At 41.8% G+C, this 17,213-nt stretch overlaps 1 protein-coding gene across 3 annotated transcripts; it reads right to left on the bottom strand.

Moving 5' to 3' along the window:
• Window positions 1-3: 3 nt before the first annotated feature.
• Window positions 4-12,776, bottom strand: gpatch1 (G patch domain containing 1). 3 transcript variants are annotated; one of them, XM_020640157.3, is made up of 20 exons: window positions 12,680-12,776; window positions 9,324-9,458; window positions 8,786-8,871; window positions 8,301-8,461; window positions 8,116-8,213; window positions 7,195-7,253; window positions 6,655-6,912; window positions 6,407-6,557; window positions 5,513-5,592; window positions 5,219-5,435; window positions 4,579-4,920; window positions 3,700-3,878; window positions 3,112-3,239; window positions 2,865-2,953; window positions 2,244-2,443; window positions 1,855-2,161; window positions 940-1,017; window positions 695-810; window positions 472-608; window positions 4-175 (listed from the first exon to the last, which is right to left on the bottom strand). In XM_020640157.3, exons 1-20 carry the CDS (start codon window positions 12,747-12,749, stop codon window positions 142-144), a joined length of 2,925 nt encoding a protein of 974 aa, XP_020495813.2. In that variant the 5' UTR covers window positions 12,750-12,776; the 3' UTR covers window positions 4-141. The 3 variants fall into 3 exon arrangements, with proteins under 3 accessions (XP_020495813.2, XP_020495814.2, XP_020495815.2); XM_020640158.3 differs by having other exon boundaries at window positions 940-1,014; XM_020640159.3 differs by having other exon boundaries at window positions 6,655-6,909.
• Window positions 12,777-17,213: the final 4,437 nt, after the last annotated feature.

Below are 17,213 nucleotides of genomic sequence, written 5' to 3'. Positions count from 1 at the left end.
TAATAACAGTAAATCATTTTATTATTTAAAACAAAAATCAACAGAAAATCTGTTGTGTCAAATGAGCTGAATGCAGGGTGAACTCTGAGGTGTTTCTTCTTTATGTTGGTCGTCCTCGTGGAGGAGACTCTTCCAGCTCGTTCACCAGGTCTCATGTGACTTCATGCTTTTCAGTCTGGAACGAGAGGACACACACAAAGAGATATTAAGACATGTAGACACTCTGAGGTGTATTTATTTTAAACACACAACAGTTGAGCTGTGTTTTTGGAGGCAGGGAATTTATAATCGGATAACTTTGTCTAAACTTATCCTTTGTTAGCTGACAACAGTCATTATGAACTATTTCTCTGCACTCAATTAATTACTGTTTATTCAAGGAACCCACAAACTGCAGCAGCATGAGTGGTAAAAACACTTCACCTCTCTCATGAGTTTTAATATAACGTCAATGTTTGAAAACTCTATTACCTTTTGAGCAGCTCTTCTGTGGAAACCTGCTCTGGTTCTCCACCGTCACTGTCCTCCTCTGAGCTGCTGTCCGACGTCTCCTTCTTGCTCTTCTTTTGCTGCTTCCCTTTGTGTTTGTGCTTCTTGTGTTTCTTCTTCTGTAAATAAATGATGGTAAATTCAGCAGAGAAAACAATAAGCAGTCAGGTGAAAGAGTCACTCTATTTTTGTTTGGTTTTTCTACCTTTTTCTCCTTTTTGTGTTTGTGCTGCTTCTTGTTCTTGTGTTTCTTGTCTTTGCTCCTCTTGCTAAGTTTCTCCTCCTCAGCTGGGGAGCGGATAGAGGTGGCGCCTCCTCTGGCTGAACAAGGGAACAACAGGCACAGCTGAGTCAACATAGTTATTTTTGCATTATACACACTATACATATATATATATATATATATATATATATATATATATTTGAATGTTTAGATGTTGCTGGACTCACAAAGAGCAGCTGAAGGAGGCGGCAGCTTCGGACCAAACTCCTCTTCTACTTGTGTCGAGTTCTGAGTTGAAACCACTGCTTTAAAGAAACACAAACAACAAGAAAAGTTAGAATGGAAATGGAATTTGACGTGGATTAATCTAACAGCATATCACGCAGCAGAAATAAAAAGGACAACAGCCAGTCAGTCTGAAAGCTTTTGCCTTCCAAGCGTGTCAAAGAGCAGACCCATAAAGACAACAACAAACTAAAAAACAATACACCAGAAACTTCTCTGTTCTTCTGGATAAGTTCTGGTTTCAATGGATTCCAGTGACTTTGAAGAAACAGATGTTTTGGCTGTTTTTTATGCAAACAGGCCAATTTACAGGTAACATAAGTGTTCTCTTTGGCAATCCTTTCTGTAATGTTAGCATACCTGCTGCAGAGGTTAATCCTGCAACCATTACAACCTGTTATAGAGCTGCCTGCCGAGGAAACCAAGTTGAGCAATTCTTAAACGTTTGAGAGTGATTAAATATCTTTACTATAACAGACAGTTTTCCTTAAAACAACAGCCTGGCAGTTTGCTGCAGGAATGATGCTGAAGCTTTGACTAAACCACTGGACTTTTCAATTCTGAGGTTTCCATAAGTGAGCATGTCGATGAAACACCAGACTATGTTCAAATTCAAACAAAACCCCAACCTAAAAAATAACCTTTAAAACTAAATATATTCCAAACATCAAGACCTTTAAGACCTTAGGGAGACAATAACATGCAAACACATTATATGAGAGTTCCTGAAACATCAGAACGATTCCTCCTGCATCTGTGAATTGATTTGTTGAAGGAGGCTGCGGGTTGTGGTTGAAAACTCCTGAACATATCTTTTGGACCTCTGATGTGTTTCTGTATCGTTTGTGTGTTCCTACCTGTGTGCCGGCTAGACGTAGTGTTGGGTGTGGTTGTGGAGGAGGTGACGGAGGAGGAAGAGGAGGAAGAGGGGACTTTGAAGAGGTTAATCAGCTGTGGCTCCCCCTGGACCTCTTCCTTCTTAATGTCTCCTACCTCCTCCTCCTCATCCTCACTCTCTCCCTCTGATGAAGATGATGATTTCTCATCAGAGGAGCCGGCAAAGATAGCCTTGAACAGATCCATGGGAGGCCTGTTCTCCTCCTCTTCCACCTCCTCTTCTTCTTGATCATCTTTGTTCCCCTTCTCCTGATCGGCCGACTTTGCCTGAAGGAAGAGAACACAAGCTCAGATTTCCAATATGTCCTTCAGCTTCACAGTGAGTTTGGTCACAAGGTTCAGGACTCACCTCCTTTGTTCTGCTGTCTGGTGTTTGATGGTTGGTGCTGGTGGAGGCGGGTAAGGTTTTTTCAGGTTTGGTCTCAGTTTGGTTTCGTGCAGCACTGAGGAGCTCACTCAGTGGGTCCTCCTCCTTCTTCTTCTCTTCTGCTTTTTGGCCCGAGACGTCCCATCGAGATCTCTTCCCAGACTCTGGAGGCTTTGGAGGAGCTGAGGAGGAGGAGAAGGAGGATGAGAGGAGAGAAGAGGAGAGGAGGAGGAGGAGGAGGAGAGGAGGAGAGGAGAGGAGAGGAGAGGACAGGAGGAGGAGAGGGGAGGAGAAGGAAGAGGAGGAGAGGAGGAGGAGGACGATGTGAGTACAGACAGAATGTCAACCAGACTGAAATAATTATGCCACGTTTCAATGAAAGGCTAAATATGACAGACATTTGTCAGTCAGGTAATTATGAGAACTGAAATGTCATTTTGAGGATCTTTGAAATGTGTTAGCTCGGAGTCTCTTCAATTGACATCAGAGTCATTAACTTTCTGAAGGCAGCATAACTCCAATGTCTAAAAACATAAATCACGTTAGAAAGGGACATTTACAAAACAGATTATTTGGTGAAACTTGAAGTTAGAAAAAAGTTACCTGGAGGCTCTCTGCTCTCGGTCACAGTGAGAAAGTTGAAGACTGAAAACTTGTCTCTCTTCACCTTTGGCAGACCGACAATACCACACCTGTGGGACCAACAACAGTCGGTTACTCCTTTCAGACGTCTAACAAGTCTCATACATTCAGATGAACATAAAAAAAGTCTCCCAGTCGGGATCAGAGTTTCTGTTTGATCACAGCATTCACTGACAGGAGTCTGATATCTGATGTCTGTGAGATTTACCCAGGATACGGGTCGGGGACGTTGAACCTCTTGCAGAGCAGTTTGTCAGGATACCACTCGAACGTCTCTCTGGTCAGTTTTCCAAACATCTTCATGTTTACTGCAGCCTGTTTGTCGTCCACGTCGCCCTGACACACACACATAAAATAAGAAACTCAGACTCTGAACATAACTTGACCTTTCAAGCTGAGAAACTCCTGAAAAAAAATATCTAATGAAGTATCTCAGAAATCATGTTCATTCGGAGGTTCTTGTGTTTAATTTTCCTCTGTGTTTCTGGAGAAGAGAAGGACCCTGATGATGTCACTGTGATGTCATCAGGGCTTCCTCTCATGCTGTCTCACTCTGCTTCTTATATTCGTACTCATCTCTTTTGTGCTGTGTTGTTTATTTTTACATGCACCTGTTTGAACTGCAGATAGGCTCTAATTAAATACTTTATTCAGGTGCATTATGGGAAGGGATATCTCAACCTCTGATTTTAGGGTTTAGACCATTCTGCCAACTTCTTTACAAAAGAGAAGTCAAATGGTGGACCATCCCTTTAAATGTCTCCCTGTGTAAAAACTCAAAGTATCCCTGTCTTACCTCCTCGTCCCGGCTGACCTCCACGCTGTTGTCGTCCTCCTCTTTTTTGGCCCGGGTGAAGCGGGAGGAGAGCGAAGACGAGCTGGGTCTGTACAGGATGGAGGCCCGCACAAACTCATCCCTCTCCCGGCTTCGTTCCCACTCTGTCACCCCCGAGTCCAGACTCTGCTCCAGGGCGTCTTAAGAACACAGACAGAGGAGGGGTTTAAATCTGGTATTTCAATGACAGTTTTTAGGAAAGTATTTTTCCAGTTTCTGACTTTTCAACATCTTCAAAGAGAAATACTGGTAATTTTTTTGATTAATTTGTTCTGTTTAACATCAAATGTAATTCCATGACATCATAGAGGAGCGAATGGTGGATGTAGCTTTAATAGTTTTTATATTACATTAATTTAAAGAGGATTATGCTAAAAACAATCCTTTGTGAGCAACCTGGTGAGGTATATGTTCAACTAGTAAGATTTCAACATCTCAATACAGGGTCCAAATATTGGGCAGGAGCAGCCTGCAGGAGTCTGTAGGGACTTGGGTTGGGAACCGGAGGGTCACTGGTTCAAGTCCCAGAGCAGACCAAGTCTGAAATTGATCTAGTAGCTGGAGAGGTACCGGTTCCCTTCCTGAGCACTGCCAAGGTACCCTTGAGCAGGGCGCCGAACCCCCAACTGCTTGGGCGCTCTTTGATGTGCAGCCCCTCTCTCTGACATATCTCCATTAGTGCATGTCCACAGGATTCTGTTTGTGCATGTGTGTGTAGCATGTCTCAATAACAGAGTGTAAAAGTAATTTCCCCTGTTTTTGAAAGTCTAAACTGAAGGAAATTGTCTGAAGAACAGACTGCAGACTGCAGAATGTGGGATGTAAGACCCAGTTTCTGACCTTTGTCTCCCTGTTTCAGGCGGTTCAGGTACATCTCATAGCGCGCCTGTTTACTGGGGTTCTTCTCAAACGGCCTGAAGGTCTGTGAAGTGGTCTGGATTCCCTTCCACGCTGCCAGAGCCTCCTGCTGCCGCCCGTGGTCGTGACCTCGGTCGTGACCGTGGTCGGCGGAGCCAGCGGCCCTCGCTGCCAGTGACCCCGCCAAAGTCACTGCCGACTTCAAGGCGTCCTGGGAGAGTGGGGTCGGGGCTGCTTTGGTGGCGGGAACGTTGGAGGAGTTGCGGAGGTTTTTCAGTCGCTCTCTGTCTTCAGGCCTCAGCAGCTCCATGACTGAACTGGGACCTGATCCAGATTTAGGATAAAGAGGACAGAGTTGATCTGATTTTGGCTTCTTTGGATCAAATACAAACATCAGTATAGATTTATTTAGGATATAGACTCCCAGTGTTTCTGCCTCACTGGACTTCATATCAAGTTAGAGTTACTGCACAACTAAATATCTTTCTTCTTCCAACAAAGTAGAGAAAATTGTTGATGTTATTTTTCTAGTCTTGGTCTTATCGACATCAACTTCTACAACTCTTAAACTGAAGTCTGTCCATATTTTTATCATCCATTTATTTGCTGACTGTGACACTACCTTGCAGTGTGTCTTCTCCCAGCAGCGCCCTCCTCTGGCCAGAGTCCAGCTGGTGACGCCCTCCTTGTTCCGGCTCCTCTTTGACCATGTGGCCCCTGGAGGTCTTCAGAGCCTCGGCCAGAGCGGGGCTGACCCCCGACAGACTCTTAACGTCGACTGCCGGTCGAAAACGATGGACAGGGCGATAGTCTCGGGGCAGATCAGGGGGAGGGAAGATCTACAGATGGAGAGAATAACGTCAGTAACACAGTTCATTTGTCAGAGGAGGATGAGTAGATATTTTAAGTCGCTCACAGTTTTGTCCCTGACTGGTTTCTGGGCCAGAGTGAAACCCTCCAGGATTTTGCCGAGATACGATGCATCTTTACTTTTCTCTGTGAACAGAAACAATCAAAGTGAGTATTCTCTTCTTCAGAACATTTTTAAAAAGGTGAATGAAAAGAAGTTTCCCCTAAAAGAGCAACAACATTGAGTTGTATTTAAAGTCCAGCATGAAGCTTCTGTGTTGTGACATTTGTCTGACTTGAACAAAACCAATCAAAAGATAGAAGGCGGGACGTAACGTCGGGATGAATATGATTGGATAGTTAGCTTCACCAAAGTTTTTTAATTGGTAGAAAATGAGTTAACGCTTCAGAGTGCAGGATGAGCAATGGGACATTTGAGATGTTTCACATGAGGAGAAAATAAAAGTTATTATGATGTAAAAATACTCAGATCATGCTTTATTGGTATATATAAGACAGATATATGAACATTAAACACGCTGGATTAAGAAAATTAATTTCTCATTTCATGAAGACTTTAAGAATAAATGCCTTAAAAATGTAAAACATATTATGTCTAAAAATAAAGCCAAGACTGCCTCAAGAAGAATGTCTCCTGTAAGCTCATTTTTCATCCTCTACAGCTCCACATTGTTCTTTTCTGTGTTTCCTCTTATACCTCTGATCGAAACGTTGTGATCAATTAAAACTTTTTGTGGCATTTGAGCACGTGTTCTTAACCTTAAAGATCGCTGTCCAGTTTTCATTACTTTGTTTACAAGATTAGTTTTGTTTATCAGTTCGTTTAGGGAGAGGTGCTGGGAGCAACGGTCCACTGTGTCGTTCGAATAATCAGAGAGTTTTTTGTCCTGCTGGTGATCTGAAATCGACTTTCCAGAACTCTTTCCCCAGGCTCTGTTACCTGCTTTCTTCTTGTACTGCTGTGGAGCCGTCCAGCCGTACAGGCCGTCTCCAGGCTCCTCTCCTCCCAGCACCGTGTCGTATCGAGACATGGAGTCTCTGTGGTAAACCTCTTCATCATCGTCATCCTCCAGAGCCCCTACTCCAAACGCCTGCAGTTTAAAGATGACCAGCAGCAACAGAAAATTACAACAGAAACTTTTCTTCTTCTTTCATCAAAACTTGGATTTAAAGCAGATTCAAGCCCACCTGCCCGGCCACACCTCCTCCTCTCCGCGAGCCCCGCTGTGCTCCTCCAAACAGCCGACTCCTCGTGTCAGACTGCGGTCTGAACAGGTCGATGTGTTCTGCAGCTCCTCCGCCCAGCAGAGCCAGGCCCGGGTCCAGACCGCGGTACCCCAGACCCTGAACCCCCACCTTAGGGTTGAAGTCCACCGGAGTCACGTCCTTTGGTGCAAAGGTGACGTTCTCTGGAGCAAACTCTTCATCATCATCATCCTCCTCCTGCTGGTGGGCAGAGAAAGAGAGTAACATGACATTATCTGAAGAAGAAGCTTCATACGTCTTCAAAGTTTGCATGAATGATTGTTTTTGACTATTTAAAAAAATCTCTCTCATCATCTCTCAACTTCCATCTAAAGATTAGAGTCAGACAAAATGATGACCAGCACATGGAGGAGGAAGTCTTGGAACCAGAAACCATATGTTGATGGCCAAGTTTTTATCTCGCTAGACCAAAAGCCCTGAAACCATTTTAGCGAACGACTGGTGACAAGATGGTCCACTGACCTCTGAGTCCTCCGATCCTGCAGGGGGCAGCACAACGCCGTGAACTCTGGAACTTCCTTCTGTCAGGAGGAGAGAGAAAACTAATGTTGCAAAGTTACAGGACTCATGATACATCAAGAAAACATCTCTGTCAATGTATTTTAAAAAAGGTTGTTTCAATTAATTGACAGTGAGAGGGCAAAAAAATGGAAGACTTTTGTTTTTAAAGAAATTCAAAATACATTTTTAGCTCCAAACCCTTTTCAGTTTGGTTTTAAACATGGATGACTCCTGTGGATTAAATGGGAGCTCTTATATTTGCTGATCTTGCGCACACATTTTCTGTACTTGTATTAATAGTAACTATTCCTTACAGTAAAGGATTCAGACATAAAAAAGACTATATAAATTCAAACTTGTTGCTTATGGTTTATTAAAGAGGTTTTTATATTAAGACTGTATCATAACAGATTTGCACTATTATTGCACATTTGCACAACCCCCACATTGCACTTTACTTGGGAGAAGTTTTTCCACTTTGGTATGAGCTCCTAACTGATTTTATTGTTGCTGTTTTTATATTGTGCCATCTCTATGTGTCTGACTTTAAATTGAGCTTTCATCGAGTCTGATGTGATTGGTGATGTCGCCTTTGTATTTGCTGCCTTGTGTTTGCTCCTGCTGCAAAACTCATTTCCCCTTGTAGGACAATAACGAGAATCTGAAATCTGGAAGCCTAAAACTCCTCGCTTTAAAATTGCCCTTTATAAACACCAACAAATTCTCATCATTAAATTATATCTAAAGGTGCAAAATCTTTTCAGACTCATTTAAAATGACAAATAAACACAGAGGTAGTGGAAGATGATAACACAACATGTATTTTCCAGCCCCTTATAAATCTGCACGAAGTCAAACTGTGAAGGGAAGTCAAAGACGTACTGGTCTGTTGTCGGCGAGCTTTTCTCTTCACACGAGGCCCGACACCCTGACCCTCCTTCCAGCCCATCTTCCTCAGCAGCTCCACCCCGATGGACAACCTGAGACGCAAAACAAAGACACCTCAGAAGAGACTCGGCGAGGTGCTCCGACTCTGGATCGATTCAGTGTGGGGTGTCTGCAGTTACCTGGCAGGTGAGATTAGCTCCTCCAGCAGAGTGTCTCCGGGGATCAGTGCCGCCTGAGCGTTGACCGCTCGCGCCTTCTCTCTGACGGCGTCTTTGCGACCGGATGAGAACTCCTGACTTGTGGTGATCTCTCGGGGAGCGATGCCGTGCTCACTGAAGTCCTGATGCACACATTTAAAAAAAATCATCAATACTCAGGAACAGTACAGACTCACAAAGTACATTAACGTTACTGCAGATCAGTGAAGCTAATCAACACGGGGCCTTAGAGGCTCTGATGACATCATGTAAACTCAAACTTTAGCTGGAAAACAAAGTCCGCCTCTCAGGGGTAAAATAAATGTTAAAGAATTGGCGAGACTCATTCGAGTTTCGAGAGAACTGGTGCAAAACTTTCATAACTTTCAACTTATATAGCAATAGTCATTTAAACATGCACTACATGAAAAGTTTTAAGAGATTTTGATCTGACAGGGCAGCTGTACCTCGTCATCCATGAAATCTTCTGGTCGGACATGTTGTTTCTCAGCTTTCTGTTGTCGTGAGGAAACAAAAGTCGATGGGGCCCAGCCTGAAGACGGACACAACAACACAACAATCACAGGATGAAAGTCGGTGTCTCTACAATATATATAAGAAGAACAGTATGAGCTGAATGCTGGGCTGGTTCGGAGTCAAAGCTAGATGATACAATCACATCTACAATAAAAACACTAAACAAAGTGGGGCGCTGTTAGCCTAGTGGTTAAGGTGCACGCCCTATGTACAGAGGCTGTAGTCCCGGGTTCAAATCTGACCTGTGGCTCCATTCCTGCATGTCATTCCTCACTCTCTCTCTCCTGTTTCCGACTCTATCCTCTGTCCTGACTCTAAAATAAAGGTTAGTTTTAAAGGGCAAGTCTCTAAAATGTGTCTCCTTTCCAGGAGTTGTTTAAAGTACATAAGAGCGTTGGAACACCACTGATCCAGCCAGAATAGGTGAGCAGGTGAGCAGGTACCGTGTGATGATTTGTCAGTACTGACCTTCTTTAGTGCCGACTGTGTTAAAATAACCGGCTGAGAACCCTCCAGTGAACGCGCCGTGGAACCTCTGATACCGTCCCTTCTCATCCTTCACCGTCTGCTCGTGCAGCGGGACGGGTTTCTTCAGCGGCTCGTCTACAACAAACACAAATGAAAGAAATACACAAATAAAGATCCACATGTTCAGTACACATCCTGTAGTGTCCACATTTCTTATCTTGCCTTTAGTCACTTGCATAGGTGTATGGAAAGTTCTTGACGCGTAAAAAATAAACAAATGTCCAAAATAAAAGTACTTTCTGATGTTCCAGTTTATTGTCACATATGAAGTAGAGACAAACCGTGATGATGATATGATGAGTTGTTATTTCTGAGATTATACTGTTTGTTGTTGTTCTTTTGTTATGTTAAATAGCCTACTTGCCTTATGTTGTGTTATGATAAGAACCGTATGTTCCCACCACCTATGCCCTCGTTTCCTGTTCACCTGTGACATATAAACACTCAACCAACCACCTGACCAATTAACCCAAATGATCAATTATCACCACCTAGTGTCCAAATTGAGTAAATAAATAAACAAAAGCTATTGAAATACAATACATAAACACACACACTAAATTGGCTCCTACACATACTATTTCACATTTTCACTGCAGAACTAATTAGAAACCGTAATCATACATGAGAAAATAGTTTGTTAAAGGTTCTGCATTTGAAGAATATGTATTGGTAAGCTTACCACCTTGTTATAAATGTAAATATGAGGAGATGGTGATGAATCGTTAGTCTGTGAGGGATCACACTACATGACAAAAACCTGTGCAGCTCCTAAAGGTTTAGTATACACTTATACAACCTGTTCAGCTCCTACAGGTTTAGTATACACTTATATAACCTGTGCAGCTCCTACAGGTTTAGTATACACTTATATAACCTGTTCAGCTCCTACAGGTTTAGTATACACTTATATAACCTGTTCAGCTCCTACAGGTTTAGTATACACTTATATAACCTGTTCAGCTCCTACAGGTTTAGTATACACTTATACAATCTGTGCAGCTCCTACAGGTTTAGTATACACTTATACAACCTGTTCAGCTCCTAAAGGTTTAGTATACACTTATACAACCTGTTCAGCTCCTACAGGTTTAGTATACACTTATACAATCTGTGCAGCTCCTACAGGTTTAGTATACACTTATACAACCTGTGCAGCTCCTACAGGTTTAGTATACACTTATACAACCTGTTCAGCTCCTACAGGTTTAGTATACACTTATACAACCTGTGCAGCTCCTACAGGTTTAGTATACACTTATACAACCTGTTCAGCTCCTACAGGTTTAGTATACACTTATACAATCTGTGCAGCTCCTACAGGTTTAGTATACACTTATACAACCTGTGCAGCTCCTACAGGTTTAGTATACACTTATACAACCTGTGCAGCTCCTACAGGTTTAGTATACACTTATATAACCTGTTCAGCTCCTACAGGTTTAGTATACACTTATATAACCTGTTCAGATCCTACAGGTTTAGTATACACTTATATAACCTGTTCAGATCCTACAGGTTTAGTATACACTTATATAACCTGTTCAGATCCTAAAGGTTTAGTATACACTTATATAACCTGTTCAGATCCTACAGGTTTAGTATACACTTATATAACCTGTTCAGATCCTACAGGTTTAGTATACACTTATATAACCTGTTCAGATCCTACAGGTTTAGTATACACTTATATAACCTGTGCAGCTCCTACAGGTTTAGTATACACTTATACAACCTGTTCAGCTCCTAAAGGTTTAGTATACACTTATACAATCTGTGCAGCTCCTACAGGTTTAGTATACACTTATACAACCTGTGCAGCTCCTACAGGTTTAGTATACACTTATACAACCTGTTCAGCTCCTACAGGTTTAGTATACACTTATATAACCTGTGCAGCTCCTACAGGTTTAGTATACACTTATACAATCTGTGCAGCTCCTACAGGTTTAGTATACACTTATACAACCTGTGCAGCTCCTACAGGTTTAGTATACACTTATACAACCTGTGCAGCTCCTACAGGTTTAGTATACACTTATACAACCTGTTCAGCTCCTACAGGTTTAGTATACACTTATACAACCTGTGCAGCTCCTACAGGTTTAGTATACACTTATACAACCTGTTCAGCTCCTAAAGGTTTAGTATACACTTATATAACCTGTTCAGATCCTACAGGTTTAGTATACACTTATATAACCTGTTCAGATCCTAAAGGTTTAGTATACACTTATATAACCTGTTCAGATCCTACAGGTTTAGTATACACTTATATAACCTGTTCAGATCCTAAAGGTTTAGTATACACTTATATAACCTGTTCAGATCCTACAGGTTTAGTATACACTTATATAACCTGTTCAGATCCTAAAGGTTTAGTATACACTTATACAACCTGTGCAGCTCCTACAGGTTTAGTATACACTTATATAACCTGTTCAGATAGGAAACCCACGTTGATCATTTGCGCTCTCGTTTACAGCAAAGACTTTGTTTTTGATGTAGTCTCAGGGTGTTTGTGGTGGATCAGATAATAATGTTTTCATTTTATCAGGCCGTATTGGAGAGTATCCTGAGCAGCGGCGGTTCTAGACCACTTTCACTGAGGGGGCCAAACTGGGGCCAGTTGTTCTGTCAGAGGGGAACATAAAACCCAGGTGAAAAATAGACAAAGATGATCGCTTTAAAAAAAAAAAATATATATATTATGCCAAATTATAGCGCCCATGATTTATATTTATTTCAGTAACAGTATTTAATACTTGTGAGTCCTGTTGTTGAGTTACTGTGTATGTGTTTTGAGGGGGGGGCTCTTCCTTTTGGAGGGGTGGCCACAGGGGGGCTCAGTGTTACAGGGACACTGGCCCCTGTTGGCCCCTGTTGGCCCCTGTTGGCCCCTGCCTAGAACCGCCCATGATCCTGGATGTCAGCGTGGACACAAACATCTAATATAAACATTTTAACTTAACTATTTAGATGCAGAGAAAAAAAGACAATTTGAATGAAATCATAAACTGGTTTGAGAATCTCTCTGCAGTGCGAAGTGTAGCTTCATTACAGCTCTGAAAAAGAAACACACTCAGACTTCTCCTCAGTCGCTGTGCAGAATAAATAAATAAACACAAAATGTTAAAGTCTGGTTCACAAACTGGAGGGTTGATGATAGCTACCTAGCTGCTCGTTAGCTAAGCAGCCTAAATCGACCTTTATGGTTTTTATTCACCCCAAGAAACAACTGTGTGGTTAAAAGGAAAGGGGGCAGATAAAAAGGGAGGGTTTAAAATGATCTTAACCTTCTTCAAGGGGCTCCAACGGAGTCCCATAAGTCACAAAATCCTCGTCGCTGTCACTGTCGGACGCCATGTTGATACTCTAACTACGGTGGCCGCTGAAGATAAAACCTCAGAATGGAAAGCGAATGTTTTTGTTTTCGTTGGATTGAACAACAGGAAGAGAAAAGGCGACACCCTGTGGCGGTGACGCTGCACTGTGAGTTATTGGTACTTTTCTTAGGTAGTTAAATTGTACTGCTGGTCTCCACCATAGACTGTAAATATGTTTGTAATATAATATTATGTTTACACGTATACCAAAGGATTCATTTCAAAGTATTTGTACTTTGGTGAGTTTGAGCTTCTGCATTCAGGCAGGAGATACAGATTGTCAAAAGCCAAATCCAAAAGGTTATAAAATTATTGTGTTACTCAAGCCATCAAGTTTCTGAACTCCAATGATGACCCTGATGACTGATAATGGGTTTATATTCTGGTTTTATAGACGTTTTAAGACATTCTCAGTTACCTGATGAACTTAGTTGTTTCTGTTGTCTGAGTCTATGTGCCTGTGTTTCTATATGTGTTGAATTTTTTTTTCATATTGTTCTCTCCTGGCTGCGAAACAAATTTCCCCTCGGGCACAATAAAGTTGAAAGTTGAAGTTGAGGTCTCGCTTTTTTTTTTGTGTCTTTGTCTGTAACTTTTGCTTTTTGATTGTCATGGCCACGTGTCCTTTGGAGATGACGCTCTTAATCTAAAACTCAATGGGACAAACCTGGTTTTAATTTAATTTAAAAATGTATCTACAATTATTTAGTGGTTTTCAGTTTGGTTTAGTGTTTACAAGACTTTAGCCGAATAAAGAGAGAGATAATTAAACAACATGTTACAGTTTTTTGGGGCTTTTTATGCTCGTATATTAGAGACAGGACAGTGGATAGGGTCAGAATGAAGGAGAGAGAAAGTGGGGGAATGAGATGCAGGTCAGATTCAAACCCATGCCAGCCGCTTGGAGGACTACAGCCTCCACACATGGAGCATGCACACTAACCACTAGGATATAGATAGATAGATAGATAGATAGATAGATAGATAGATAAATAGATAGATAAATAGATAGATAGATAAATAGATAGATAGATAGATAGATAGATAAATAGATAGATAGACCCCTGCAGCCTGTGTCCATCCAAAGTACACATCGGTTTGTCATTTGTTTTCTTTGAGCCTGCAATCACTCATAATCCCCCTCAGTGATCCATAAAAACGTATCCTGCTCGACACTGACCAAACGCCCAGCTCTGCAGAAAGCTGAGGCTCGCTGCAGATCCAAATCTGAGACCCCCTGGACCACACAGAAAACACAGACCCTCCATTCTCTTTGTAACACGATCGAGTGCTACACTTCAGGGGGTTTAAACTAACTGAACTCGGACAGAGCTGGAGGGAGCTGAAGTAGGGGAACGAAGGGGAACGAAGGGTCACTTTGATAGTGTAACACAGCGGAGAAGAGTCAGACTGGAGGAAGACGATGCAGAGACTGATGCAGAAAATAAAGGAAGAAAACCAGGACAAGGCCAGAGATAATCGAGAATTAGAAAATGACACAGACAGAGGATAGTGGCCAAGATTGAATTACTTAAGAGCCAGAAAATAGCCAACACGAAGAAGAGAAAGAACTATAGCTATAACTATGAATTTATATCCAGGGTTTAAGCCAGTAAAGAGCAAGAATGTAGAAACAGATAATAGTCTGGAATGATCCATAAAAAAAACCATAAGCCAGAAAAGAGCAAGATGATTTCTGGGACGGACCAGATCAGAGTCAGAAGGTAGCAAGGCCAAAAGATAGCTGGAAAGACCCGTCAAAGTTATCAGCCACAGAAAAGTGCCAGAGAATAGCCAGAAGAGAGCTGGGCCCCGTGCAGGCCAGTACTTTACAAACCTGAAACCACAGCAGTGGCTCAAAATGAGGAAATTGTACAATGACTGTAGGAAACATCCCTAAGGAGGCCCCATCTGACGGCACTCACTCTCCAAGCTCTGCTAAAAATTGCATGCATTTTTGCTATGAAAAATTAAGTTTGTCAATGACATTGAAGGAAAATGAAGAGGAATTTCCTTTGAGGGAGAAGAAAAAAAAATAGGAAGACGATAAAAAGGCTGTCGGTCGGCTGTCTGTCCTAGTTAGACCGTAGGTGAGCAGTCGTCGCCCTAGTTTTTGGCAGTTTGTCCAGCTCTGTCGCTTCCTGTCGGCCACCCGTTTTTTGGCCGATTCGACATGTTGATTCGGCGTCGGTGGTTTAACCGAAGCTTAACACTTCATCAGTTTAGCAATTCATTTGACAATAGTGTGGTAGTGAGTTTCATTTGTGTGTCAGAAAGAGTCAGAAAACAAGGATCGACCAATGTGCCAGCAGAAAGCAGGGACAGGGTGGGGACCGCAGCAGCTCTGCAGGGGGCCGCAGCAGGACTCTGCAGGAGGTCTACCTCAGGGGAAAGATGATCCGGGCCTGATGAAGCCCATTTGGCTCAGAGCGAAAGCAGAACTCTCTTTTAACAGCTAAAAAAAAAATACTCTTTGGACCAAGTACGTTCGAGTCATATTGAACTAGTTTGGGCTTCAGGCAGCCTGAACTTCATCTGTCACCACAGTTTGAAAAGAAAACGTGTCAAGCACTGACAAACATTTGTGTGGGTCAGTTCAGTGTTTGCTCACAGCAGCCGCTGAGTGGATGACATCATCATGACATCAGCAGGGTGCGTTTTGAACTGTGCTGAAGGTCCCCCTGAGGGTTGAGAGAAAGTGCTAAAGAAACACAATAAAAGGAAGCTGACAAAAGTAAACATGTGAAATAATAAATATGAGGTCATTTTATATTAAATCAGCATGTTAGAAACACACAGGGGTGAATGGAATAACACAAATACCTGCACAGGGAAACACAAACAAACACAACAGCTCCAGAGAGAAAGGGAAAGATACACACGAAGAACAAACAAGTGTAACTGGATCACACTAACTCAAATGTTTGAACAACACAACGCTCAGTATGTTTTATTGTGAAACATTTAAACTTTATGCCTAAATCTGAGCTCTGAATCCATCTTAAGAGCCTGACCTCAAGTAAAATCAGCAATGTGTCTCCCAGCACGCTAAATATGTTGCAAGAATATAGCTTTAAACATGTGAAAAGTTTTTTTTAATCTAAATCGGGTCTCAATTACGTAATTGGGCCCTTCATCTCAACGTTCAATTATATTTTTCTGGTGTAACTACAATATTTCATATAGTCTTCCCTATCCTTGCCGTGCACAAGTTTAGTTTGAAAATAAATAATGGCTTTTCTCAGATCGAAGCCTGTCACAAATAAAGGCAGGCTCACTAAAGTAAATAAAAGTCTGGGCTTTTAATAGAAGTTTCACAGTGCATCAAAGTTTATTTTAAAACAACTTGTAAGAAGGACAAACAAAAGAAAGGTGTACAATAAAATAAAAACAAAAGAGGACAGTTTATTTTGGATTGTGGAGAGCAGGGGTTTGCAACAGTCAGTGTGTGTTCATGATCTGTGTTTCATATGTGTATTTTGTATCGCTGAATGGCATCTCTGGAAAAGAGTCTCAGTGGGTTCTCCTGGTCAAAGAAAATATCAACGATAGCTTTCAGTGTGAGGAGAAATATTAGACTGCACTACTGCTTTTGACCACCAGGTGTCATTCTCGGCTCACAGATTCAAAGTTCTGCATGTCAGAATAGTTTGCAGGGAATTATGCACCTTTAACTACACGGCTGTCTCTCCACATTGATCACATGTTTACAGCTACACTTAACTTGATTCTGATAAATATAGCTGTTGTCAGGGACTTTACTTCCATCAAACCTTTTTTTGTATTTGAGCTGAATGATACATTGAGTTTGTTATCAGCATAGACTTTAATAAAGAGGATTCTCTCAGCGTGTTATTGATCCATTAGCTGATCTAAGAGCAGGAAATCCACCAACAAGAGGCAGTGAGTTTAAAAACCCCAACAGTGTGATGCTGCACACTGATGCAACATCCTACTTAACATGCAGAACTAACGTTACAGACGTTCTTTGCACTGAAAACTTTGACTTTTTTTTACGCCTGAGTTTGGTTCAAGTTTGTGTCTAAAGTTTTTTTGAAAAAGAAATCCAAGCACACGTTTTCTTTATCTGCAAACACTATAGAAAAAACATCTTCAACTGGAGGAAAAGAAGCAGAGATACAGCTGGTAGAAAAGTTAGAGGAGCGTTGATAAGATGTAAAATTACATTATTATTATTTATTAAAAGGAAAGAAAGTAGGAGGAGAGAAAGAAGGGGAATGGAAAAGAGGAAGTGGGGTACAAAAAGGAGGAGGAAGGGAAGGAGGTGTGCAGGTGTTTGGAAAGGAAGTGAAATGGTAGAAAGGGTTAGGAGAAGGAAGTGCAATAGGCAGTTTAAGTGAAGGAAATAAAAAGTAGGAAAGGAATGAGGAGGTAAGGAAGGAAAGCTCACGCTAGAGTTGATGTTGGGAACAAAACAAGGAGG

Source organism: Labrus bergylta, chromosome 3, assembly GCF_963930695.1.
Source record: "Labrus bergylta chromosome 3, fLabBer1.1, whole genome shotgun sequence".
NCBI lineage: Eukaryota > Metazoa > Chordata > Actinopteri > Labriformes > Labridae > Labrus > Labrus bergylta.
Note: the sequence above shows the minus strand (reverse complement) of the source record. Positions and strands in the feature narration are given on the sequence as shown.

Excerpts from the sequence above, each read along its gene's own strand:
- gpatch1 (XM_020640157.3), bottom strand. The coding sequence starts at position 12,749 with ATGGCGTCCGACAGTGACAGCGACGAGGATTTTGTGACTTATGGGACT. Across the intron at positions 7,254-8,115 it reads AGCTCGCCGACAACAGACCA|AAGGAAGTTCCAGAGTTCAC; the intron begins GTACGTCTTTGA and ends TCCTCCTGACAG. Across the intron at positions 5,436-5,512 it reads AACCAGTCAGGGACAAAACT|ATCTTCCCTCCCCCTGATCT; the intron begins GTGAGCGACTTA and ends CTCCATCTGTAG.